Source organism: Nycticebus coucang, chromosome 3 (genome assembly GCF_027406575.1).
Source record: "Nycticebus coucang isolate mNycCou1 chromosome 3, mNycCou1.pri, whole genome shotgun sequence".
Lineage (NCBI taxonomy): Eukaryota > Metazoa > Chordata > Mammalia > Primates > Lorisidae > Nycticebus > Nycticebus coucang.
In genome coordinates, this window is record NC_069782.1 from 131,197,991 (window position 1) to 131,210,176 (window position 12,186).

Sequence of the window (12,186 nt, forward strand, 5' to 3'; positions counted from 1 at the left end):
AAAAAAAAACAATAATAATTGAGTTTAGTCATACCACCCATATGTCTGAACTGCTAAGTCTTTGGTGAATCAACTTTAAGTGTAACACATAAACATTTTTTTTTTCTCTCACCCAGGCTGGAATGCAGGGCTCTGATGGTAGCTCACTGCAGCCTCAAACTCCTGAGCTCAAGTGATCCCCCATCTCAGCTTCCCATGTAGCTGGGACAAAAGGTGCACACCACCACACTGGCTATATTTTCTTATTTTACTATAGAGACAAGGTCTTGGTATGTTATCCAGGCTTAAATTCTTAGCTTCAAATGATCCTCCTGCCTCAACCTCCCCCTAAGTGCTAGGATTATAGGCATGAGCCATCTGGGCCTAAAATTTAAAGGTTGACTAGATGCTCCTGTAAGGTGACAACACCAAAGTAGAAGAATCCTAGGGAAAAAAAGACTTTAAAAATAGAGTCAAATCAAGGAAATGATAAACATAAAATTCTGGAGAATGAAAGGAAAAGAATGATTGGGGAGGGGAGACACAGGTAGCTTCAACAACATGAATAATGTTTTATTCTTTAAGTTGGATGGCAGGTTCGCATATGTTCATCATTATACTTTATATCATGCTATGTATTATACTTGCTACAAACTTTATAACTTGATGTAAATATCCATTAAAAGCATCTTTTTTGTTTTTTGAGACAGAGTCTGAATTGGTCACCCTTGGTAGACTGCCATGGCATCTTAGCTCACAGCATCATCAAACTCTTGGGTTCAAGTGATTCTCTTGCCTCAGTCTCCCACATAGCTGAGACTACAGGCACCTGCCACAGTGCCCGGCTATTTTTCAGAGACAGGTCTCGCTCCTGCTCAGGTTGGTCTCAAACTCATGAGCTCCATCAATCCACTCACCTTGGCATCCCAAGTGCTGGCTTAATAAGCATGAGCTACCACACCCAGCCTAAAAGTATCTTTATAGGGACCAAACAACAACAAATATATATACACACACACACACATACATATACACATATATATGTATACATATATACACACATACATATATATACACACACATTTATATGAAAAGAATATCCTAGGGAGGAAAGAACAGGCAAGAAAAAGTTGCTTCTGTTGTTCCTAAAAACATAATGAGATACTGTTAGCCAAAGCATACAGCAGGTCAGAGGCTGAGACAGGAAGAGCTGGGCCAATGAAGCCACACAGAAGCCATTTCTGAAATTATCTTTTAATCATACTTAACCTTGCCCTTTGCCACATATAGGCTGCCTATGACAAAGACCTAACCCTGCATGAGTTTAGAGACAATGAATGAGACCACCCATTCTACAATTAATTGGCCCTTAATTTTCCCTTACATTTTATGCATGGCAAGTGGCCAGAAGTACAAAGAGGTGTATACAATTATACACCTCAATTCATTGTGTTATATATGACAAAGCTAAAAGTTCATTTTCTGGGTCATATCTATGCAGTTTCTTTTTTCTGTGGTTGTTGCAAAATTTCAGAGAAAGGAAGAGGTTACCCATTTCCATAAAGAAGCAACGGCCTCAGGAAACTGATACACGAGAGTCTTGTTATCCTTACCTGCCAGATCTCACCTGCCAAGTTGTAGAAGTTTAGCCATTTCTACAGCTCCCAATGGACTATTCTATGTTAGGAGTTTGTGACATGGACTACTTGCAAATATCTCATCCCTGAATATAGCTCTCTCTCTCTCTCTCTCTTAAAGGATCACACTGATAAAGCATAAAAGAAGAAAAAGTCTTAAGTTTGCAAGGCAGAAATTTCTAACAGCTAAAGCATCTTAGTGTAACATGGCTTAGACTCTGCCTACCGAGGTTTCCTTCTGCTCTGGCAATTGTTCATTTCCCATATTTATCTGTCAGCTCTCCTATCTCTGCCTATCAATGTTTCCTTTTCACTCTAAAAATCTCCAAATCCTGGTCTTTCTGTCCTATACTGTTCCTGCCCTTCAGCTCCATACTGAAATTCCTGAAAACTATCAAATCAAAAACCTTCTCACTTCACCTGGCAAATAAGAGACTTCTAAAATATACTGAATACCTAAGAGAACCTTAAACCACCACACAAGGCATTAGTCTCACCTCACAGAAAGTAAGGTAGCGCCCTGGCATCACAGCTCACAGCAACCTCAAACTCTTGGGCTTAAGCGATTCTCTAGCCTCAGCCTCCAGAGTAGCTGGGACTACAGGCACCCACCACATCGCCTGGTTATTTTTTGGTTGCAGATGACCATTATTGTTTAGCAGGCCCGGGCTGGGCTCAAACCCACCAGCTTCTATATATGTGGCTGGCACCCTATTCACTGAGCTACAGGCACCGAGCCAGCAATTTTGCTTCTATGATGCAACTAGTTATTTTGTTATCTGGAAATCTTAAGATTGTCCATGGACCATAATTTAAGAAGCCAAACTTGAACTATTGAACAGTTAGTTCCTAAAATAGGATTTGAACGCTTATAAAGAAAGTATGCCAAACTGTTAAGAGTGATTAACTATAGAAATTTTAATCACTAAGGACTTTCACTTTCTAAGTTAACCATTGTCAGAATGTTTAACAATATCTCAATTTCTTTTGTAATAAGGAAACAAAAATCCTTTAAATGGGACAGCCCACTGGATTACCCTATAGGTACCAAATAAAATGCTAATAAAAATGTTTATTAAGGCCAGGCACAGTGGCTCATGCCTGTTATCCTAGCACTCTGGGAGGCTGAGGTAGAAGAATTGCTTGAACCCAGGAGTTCAAGACCAGCCGAGGAGGACCAAGACCCCATCTCTACCATAAATAGAAAAATTAGCTGGGCATTGTGGCAGGTGCCTATATTCCCAAATACTTAGGTGGCTAAGGCAGGAGGATCACTTGAACCTAGAAGTTTGAGTCTGTTGTGAGTTACGCTGACACCACAGCACTTTAGCCAGTGCAACACAATGAGACTCTGCCTCAAAAAAAAAAAAAAAAAGAAAGAAAGAAAAGAAAAAGTTTATTAAAATGTTAGCTAAGGCCAGGTGCAGTGGCTCATGCCCATAATCCTAGTACTTAGGGAGGCCAAAGCAATAGTATCACCTGAAGCAGGGAATTTAAGACCAGCCTAGGCAATAAAGTGAGGCCCCTATGGCTACAAAACACAAACAAACAAATGCTAAGTGTAGTTAAAAAAAACATCAACTACAAAAAGCATTTGGGGGGCCGAGACTGGTGGCTCAAGCCTGTAATCCTAGCATTCTGGGAGGCTGAGGCAGGTGATTGCCTGAGCTCACAGGTTGGAGACCAGCCTAAGTCAGAGTGAGACCCCACCTCTAAAAATAGCCGGCCATTGTGGTGGGATGCCTATAGTCCCAGCTACTTGGGAGGCTGAGGCAAGAGAATCATCTGAGTCCAAGAGTTTGAGGTTGCTGTGAGCTATGATGCCATTGCAGTCTACCAGGGGTGACGAAGCGAGACTCTGTCTCAAAAAAAAAAAAAAAAATAAGATGGCTCAGCACCTATAGTTTAACAGCTAGGGCGCCAGCCTCATATACCAGAGCTGGCAGGTTGAAATCCAGCCCGGGCCTGCCAAACAACAATGACAACTACAACCAAAAAATAGTCAGACGTAGTCCTGTAGTCCCAGCTACTTGGGAGGCTGAGGCAAGAGAATCACTTAAGCCCAAGAGTTTGAGGTTGCTGTGAGCTGTGACACCATGGCATTCTACCCAAGGCAACATAGTGAGACTCTATCTCAAAAAAACAAAAAAAAAAAAGGCATTTCGGGGACAAGGGAAATCTAACTATGAAGTGAATATTATATAATATTAAAGAATTATTATTGATTTTCTGAGAATAATGGTATTCTAGGTATCTAGGAAAATGTCTTTTATTTTAGGATATATATGTCAAAGTACTTAGGTATAAAGTAGAGTACGGCCTGCAGTTTCCTTTAAAATGATTCAGCCAACACCTGGTGCAGTGGCTCATGCCTATAATACCAGCACTTTGGGAAGCCAAGTGGGAGGATCACTGGACGACAAGCGTTCAAGACCAGCCTAGGCAACACAGCAAGAGTCTGTCTCAAAACAAAAACCAAATAAAACAAAATGGGAAGAAAAATGCTTGTGTAGTATAAACATGAAATAAAAGGCTTATTTCCAGGGACTTTAAACTGGGATATATTCCACTTTTATCAGGTACCTAAAGTAGTCAAATTCATAGAGACAAAGTAGAATTGTGGTTGCCAAGGGCTGGGGGGAAGGAGACTGGTATGTTAGTGATTAATGGGTACAGACATCTATTTGGCAAGATGAGAAAGTTCTCAAGGCTTAATGCCTATAGCTCAGCAGCTAGCGCACCGGCCACATATACCAGGGGCTGGTGGATTCAAATTCAGCCCAGGCCTGCTCAACAACAATGACAATTACAACAAAAAAATAGCTGGGTGTTGTGGCAGGCGCCTGTAGTCCCAGCTACTTGGGAGGCTGAGGCAAGAGAATTGCTTAAGCCCAAGAGTTTGAGGTTGCTGTGAGCTGTGATGCCACAGCACTCTACCGAAGGCAACATAAGTAAGACTCTGTCTCAATAAAAGAAAAAAAAAAAAAAAAAAAGGAAGGGTGGTGCCTGTGGCTCAAAGGAGTAGGGCACTGGCCCCATATACCAGAGGTGGTGGGTTCAGACCTGGCCCCAGCCAAAAACTACAAAAAAAAAAAAAAAAAAGGAAAAAAAATAGTTCTCAAGATGGAGGGTGGTGATGATTGCAGAACAATGTGAATATACTTAATGCCACAGAACTGCACACTTAAAAATGGTTAAGACAGTAAATTTTATGTTACATATATTTTACCACAATAAAAAAATAGAAATTGTCAACATTCATATAAATTTCACATAAAGAAAAAACAGTTAAGTCGGAAAAAAACAAAACTGGGATTTATACAAGACAGAATTTGATGAGTCTCTTCCCAACCCCTTCTCATTCTCAGGCCAACTACTCCACTATTCTACCACTATAGAGGTATACTCAAGAGGATCACTTAAACCCAGGAGTTCTAGGTTGCAGTGAGCCTGGGCAGCAAAGAAAAAAAAAGGCCATAGCAAAATCATAAACAGGAAGAACAGGAAATCAGAAAAATACTCAAACTTTTCCAACACCTAATCAATCCTCTCCCATTTTCACTCAGCATTTCTGGGATGGACGCTGACACTTCTATTTTAAGTATTAAAAAACACAGTCCTGGGTGGCACCTGTGGCTCAAGGAGTAGGGCGCCAGTCCCACATGCCAGAGGTGGTGGGTTCAAACCCAGCCCCGGCCAAAAAACCACAAAAAAAAAAAAAAGAAAAGGGCGGCGCCTGTGGCTCAGTGAGTAGGGCGCCGGCCCCATATGCCGAGGGTGGCGGGTTCAAACCCAGCCCCGGCCAAACTGCAACAAAAAAATAGCCGGGCGTTGTGGCGGGCGCCTGTAGTCCCAGCTACTCGGGAGGCTGAGGCAGGAGAATCGCCTAAGCCCAGGAGTTGGAGGTTGCTGTGAGCTGTGTGACGCCACGGCACTCTACCGAGGGCCATAAAGTGAGACTCTGTCTCTACAAAAAAAAAAAAAAGAAAGAAAAAGAAAAAACACAGTCCTTGGGCGGCGCCTGTGGCTCAGTGGGTAGGGCACCGGCCCCATATACCAAGGGTGGCAGGTTCAAACCCGGCCCCAGCCAAACTGCAACAAAAAATAGCCAGGCGTTCTGGCGGACACCTGTAGTCCCAGCTAATGGGGAGGCTGAGGCAAGAGAATCACCTAAGCCCAAGAGCTGGAGGTTGCTGTGAGCTGTGATGTCACTGCACTCTACCAAGGGTGACAAAGTGAGACTCTTGTCTCAAAAAAAAAAAAAAAAAAGAAAAGAAAACACAGTCCCTCTGAATCTCACCTCTTCTTACTGTACTTTGTACAACAGTACTCCAATTCTCACCACAAACTGAGGCTTTCAGTTCTTATACTCAAAAAGGAATTCCCTGAAGTGTGCTAATCCCCCTGCATCCCACACATAAAAGTCTGTATCTACTTACCAAGATCTGCTGAGAAGACTTGCCAGTTTTTGTAGAGAAGAATTTTGTTCTTGTTCTATTTCTGAGCACTCCTTCTAGCTTCAGGTTTTCCCACCACTACCTAATTGTCACCTACCAGTGAGAATCACTGTTTTCCAATAATCAAGTCCACACACAGGGCCAGGCGCAGTGGCTCATGCCTGTAATCCTAACACTCTGGGAGCCCAAGGCAAGTGGGTTACCTGAGCTCACAAGTTCAAGACAGGCTGAGAAAAAGCAAGACCCCATCTCTACTTAAAATAGAAAAACTGAGGCAAGAGGATCCTTAAGCCCAAGAGTTGGAGGTTGCTGTGAGCTATAACGCCACAGCATTCTACCAAGGGTGATAACCTTGAGACCATGCCTCAAAAAAAAAAAAAGACCACACACAGAAGGGCCCAGTGGTCCATCTTGCCAAAGTTTCAAACATCAATGCCACCCTCAGGTGTAGCTGCCTGCCAGCTCCTACTTTCTGAGCCCCCGATGGAACATGCCTTACCTTTGGTGTCCTGCATGACAATTGAGCTATACTTTAAGAAGGTTATCAGTAGATTACTGGTTTGTACATCTGCATCCAGTGGGAGTTCCACAGAACTTATAACTGGAATAGAACAGATAAAATACACTTAGCCTGTAACATATTCCATCTAACACTTCTACCCACATAGCCAATTTGCCAACAGAAAGGAAAATCACTAAATAAGCTCTTTACACAACAGAGGGAGGACCAAGTATTTATAAAGCTTCCTTCCTACATCTTTAGAACCCATTCCTACTCCCAAAATTAAGCTCTATGACTTTCTCTCCTATCTAGGACCAGTCTTCAGGAACAGTGCTTTTCTCTCAATATCCTATGATGGGTATATTGATTTCACTTTCAGCCCCAAGTAACCCAAAAGAGTTCAGTGCCCTTCTTAATGGCACTTTGATTTCTACCTAAAAGAAAGATGTGTATTGAATAAAAATGAGCATTGCTTCCGTGAGTCTCCTGCTTAATATAAACAGAGAGACTTTCCTAATAAGGAAAAATATTGCTCAATTTTAAGAACAAGTCTTTTTTTTGTTTGTTTGTTTGTTTTTTGCAGTTTTTGGCCAGGGCTGGATTTGAACCTGCCACTTCTGGTATATGAGGCCAACACCCTACTCCTTGAGCCACAGGCACCACTAAGAACAAGTCTTGAGTCTGGAAGTACTCATGATGGAAGGAGAAAAGTTAAGGGAGAACTACATTCAAATTCTACCATTTAACCCCTTCCCCCCACAAGGAAACCTGAGAAGGAATATTAGACTAAAAACAGATGAACATTATTGATCAGGACAGACAGGAAATGAGTTTTACATAGCCAGCTGCTGTTTCCAAGAGAAAATCCTCCCTCCAACTCTCTGAGCCACAGTCTCAATGAAAAACAAAGGAACACGCCAGGGCTGATCCCCATAAAATGTAGACTTCTCAAAATTGTAAGACTTCAAATTAGACTTAGCATCATGTTAAGTGCTTTCACACTAAAACATAATTATCGTGTATAAGCAAAAAAGGGCTTATCATGACCCAAACTAGAGAATCTGTAACTTTCTACTGCATTTTCAGTCACAAAGACTCAGCTGAGTTTGGGATATTACTCATATGTATTCATAACCATAATAGATCCCTCTGGAGTTATTACGATGTATGCAGAGAACATTTATTAACAATAGGAAACATTTGCATATTATAGACCCATAATACACAGCTAGCCCAACAAAAAGCCTTATGAGAAGAAATCAGCATGCCCAAGCCTTGGCTGTTTTCCCACAGTTCAGCCCCCAAGAACTAATAAAAGACAAATATATTTTTATGTTGAAATACTAAAAGGTCTTAATTCATGTTATGGGTTAATGACCTGAGACTGTCATTTCAAATCACAATCTATTTTGAAGCTCAGAGCCCATAATCACTTTCCAACACAAAGAGCTGGTAAATGGGACAGTTTCTCCGTAACTGGTAAATGGGACTTTTTTCTCCGCTCTCACACAGTAATAACTGGAAAACTACGTTATATAATATGTAAAAATATAGAAGTATGTGTATTTTTAGTTTACCAGAAAGTCTTCTCATGCCAAGGCTGGGTTGTCAAATGTCAAGTCTGAGCTGAGAACAAATGTTATAGCTAAACTGCTGGCTTTTAAAAATAATGGCTCCAGTGACGTACCTTTAAATATAACTGGGCTACCAAGCACAACTATAATTAACAACCAAAAATTAAAAACAATGTTATAATACTCAGGATCCCTACAGAAAGGAAAATGAGTTAGGAGAGAGGAAACAGAACAAATAAAACAGAGACAGAGTAAAATTCCTCAAATTAAATCTTCCTAAGGAAGAATCACTCCTTGATCTTTGGCTTCGTAATTCTTCCTAGTGGCTTTTGTCAAGAGAGACCGTCATTTGAAAGTAAGCTGACTTGATCTTCCCACTAGAAAAAAATAAAAGCTCACTGGTTATAGGTAAGTAAGCACAAATCCTGCCATTGCATAATCAAGTGTGTGGGTGGAAGTATTCACAACGAACATTTTGAAAGGCAGTTCTGTGAAGCATCCAAACCCCAGCATCACATGGAATTTCATACACACACACACACAAACACACACACACACACACACACACACAGCTTTTTAGCCATGGCAACAAGGCAGGCTTCTTCAACTTAAAGAGAAAGTACAGTATTTCCATTGGATTATTCAGTGACCTGAATAAACAGAGACAAGTAGGCAATCCTTACTACTTGCTACTTCCCAAAAAGTTATTTTAAAATTTGGCTTTCAATTCTAAATGAATCCAATTTACTACCATTGACCTGAATATCAATGGCATCCCCCTATCATGCTTCTATACTGCTTATACTTCCTTGAAATGCTACTGCCACAGGTGCTATATGAAAACTTAAAGGAATGAAAGCAGAACAAAGGTCATTTCATATAAAAACAGTAGGGAGGCACAAAGGATCAAAGTCGAATTCCCTAAACTTTACCCAAAATGAGTTCAACATGTGAGGTATAATATCAAGGATTAACATAGATTGTTTTCAGGCTAATATATTCTACCAAACACATTCAGCCTACAATAGAACAAACTCTGGTAACACAAGATTTTTAGGCAAATTTCACAATTTATTTTCTGTTATCTTTTTCTTAGGTTCCAGACATAAGATTTATAAAGGAGAAACTTTATTTTAATTTTTAGGGGGAGAAGTCTTAGATACACAACAAAATCCCAATTGTAAAACATTCAAAGCCTGTCATTTCCAATTAGGAGGGGTAGATACACAACAACAGCAAATAAATCTCAATAAATCTCATTTTCTCATTCATTTATTGAACAAATATGTACTAAGCAATTACCATGCCAAGTATTATGCTACACACACAGTAGTAAACAAAATAGACATGATCCCTGCCCTGATTACATGTTTTGGTTGTTAATCTCTATTCTCATTAATCTTAGGCAAATCGCTTCATTTCTCTGGCCTCAATTCCCTCATCTGTCCAATAGTAACTTGAGATAACATTACTATTTTACATTTATTTACAGTCAAAAGGTGGTATTTTCTTTTTCTTTTTTTTTTTTTTTTTTTTGTGGCCAGGGCTGGGTTTGAACCTGTCACCTCCGGCATATGGGACCAGCGCCCTACACCTTTGAGCCACAGGTGCCGCCCAAAAGGTGGTATTTTCATAAAATAGCTCATCTGACTCTCAAAAGTACCCTGAGAGTTTGGCAGAACAGACATCACCTACTAATCATTTCTTTTTATTTTTTTTTTTTTACCTACTGATCATTTCTAGACCTAATGGGCAGCACCTGTGGCTCAAGGAGTAGGGCGCCAGCACCATATACTGGGGGTGGCAGGTTCAGGCCCAGCCCTGGCCAAAACTGCAAAACAAAAAAAAACAGACCTAACACTGCATGAGAACAAGCTAGAATTATATAGCAGAAAAAGGGCACTTGACTATCTTTTCTATTTTGTTTTCTGTGTTTGTTTTTTTTTGTTGTTGTTTTTTGAGATGAAGTCTCAAGCTGTCACCCTGGGTATAGTGCTATGGCATTCTCATAGCTCACAGCAACCTCCAATTCATGGGCTCAAGTGATCTTCTTGCCTCAGTTTTTTGTATTTTTTTTTTAGTAGAGACAGGGTCTTGCTCTTGCTCAGGGTGGTCTCAAACCCCTGAGCTCAAGCAAACCACCTGCTCCAGCCTCCCAGAGTGCTAGGATTATAGGCGTGAGCCACCACACCCGGGCTTGACTATCTTCTATAACAGCAGTTCTCAACCTGTGGGTCACAATCCACGGGAACTGTATTAAAGGGCCACGGCATTAGGAAGGTTGAGAACCACTATTCTATAAAGTTTTCTTTGGAACTTCAGGACTTCTGAAGGACAGTATTACGGACAAATTAAGTTGAAAGATCAACAACTATGCTTTTTATCTTTTTAGGACAGGTCTCACCCTGTCGCCCAGGCTAGAGTGTAGGGTGCAGACGCATAATCTTAGCTCATACCGACTTAGTGCCTGTAGCTCAGTGGCTAGGGTGCCAGCCACATACACCAAGGCTGGTGGGTTCAAACCCAGCCCAGGCCTGCCAAACAACAATGACAACTACAACAACAACAACAATAAAAAAAATAGCCAGGCATTGTAGTGGGCTCCTATAGTCCCAGCTACTTGGGAGGCTGAGGCAAGAATCACTTAAGCCCAAGAGTTTGAGGTTGCTGTGAGTTGTGATGCTATGGCACTCTACTGAGAGCAACACAGTGAGACTGTCTCAAAAAAAAAAAAAAAAAAAAAAAAAAAAAAAAAAATCTTGGCTCATACCAACCTCAAACTCCTGGGCTCAAACAATCCCTCTGCCTCAGCCTTCCAAGTAGCTGGGATTATAGGTACATACCACCACACCTGGCTAACTTCTCTATTTTATTCTTTTGTAGAGACAGGGTCTAGCTCTTGTTCCTCAGGCTAATCTCAAACTCCTGGCCTTAAGCAGTCCTCCCATCTTAGCCTCCCAAAGTGCTAGGATTACAGGCATGAGCCACTGTGCCCAGCATGAAAGATCAATAATTATATTCTATTTTCAACACAGCTATGCTCACCCTGAAAAGTCATATTAATTAAGAAAACAAAAGACATGGCAAACTCACCATCAGAGGAGGGTGGTGTGGTCCCAAGTGGTGTGGCTGGGGTTGTTGGAGCAGGGCCGACAGGGGTCGTCACCAAGCCAATTTCTGGATGACTCTGAAAGAGGACACAGAGGGTAAGAAAACAGAAAATCCAGTTCTTACTGAGTAGCCTCTGCTTAATATCCTTCCTGGTCTCATTATTTTTTAAGAGATGGGGTCTCACTGTGTTGCCCAGGCTGGTCTCAAATTTCTGGTCTCAGGTGATCCTCTTGCCTTAGGCTCTCAAGCAGCTAAGACTACAAGTGTATGTCACCATACCCCCGGCATCACAATTAGACAGAAGACTCACTGAGGTAAGATTGCTTTTGCATTTATTTCCCACGAGTACATGATTACTGTTGATGCTTGCTAAACTCTAAGCTCTGTGGTCAGTTTTCTTTAAGCAACTAGGTTCCCATTACGTAAGTTTCTCTGCAGAACCATACAAATAAAAAACTAGGGTAGAGGGGAAGGGAAACAAATACACAGGATTATTCTTCCAGAAAGAGGTAAGCATTTACAACCCTATCCACACCTGGGAAGGGAAAATTCTCATTAGATCACCTAAAACACCTATTCTGATGACCACATAATTGACCAATAGATGTAAGTGAGCCAAGGGGGTACAAAGTACTATCAAAAGAGGTATTCAGATAGCAGCCTTCCTATTCCATAACAAGAATATGTGGGGAGAGCATGCAGACATACACAGCTAGGTACCCAGTAGGTACCAAAGCAAGACACCCAGTAGGTACCAAACATGCATATGACTCTTCTGTCCCCCTCTTTTCTTTCTTTCTTTCTTATTTTTTTTTTTTTGAGACAGAGTCTCACTCTGTACCACGGGTAGGGTGCCGTGGCATCATAGCTCACAGCAACCTCAAACTCTTGGGCTCAAGTGATCCTCTTGCCTCAGCCTCCCAAAT

General features: G+C 41.3%; 1 protein-coding gene across 2 annotated transcripts in view; it reads right to left on the minus strand.

Annotated features, from left to right (window-relative positions):
• Positions 1-12,186, minus strand: part of ARMH3 (armadillo like helical domain containing 3) — a 242,132-nt gene that overhangs the window by 168,245 nt on the left and 61,701 nt on the right. For both annotated transcript variants that reach the window (XM_053583043.1, XM_053583044.1), the window contains exons 14-15: positions 11,243-11,336; positions 6,573-6,674 (exon numbers count right to left, since the gene is read on the minus strand). In XM_053583043.1, the coding sequence (XP_053439018.1) occupies positions 6,573-6,674; positions 11,243-11,336 (196 nt within the window). The remainder of the gene's footprint in view (positions 1-6,572; positions 6,675-11,242; positions 11,337-12,186) is intronic.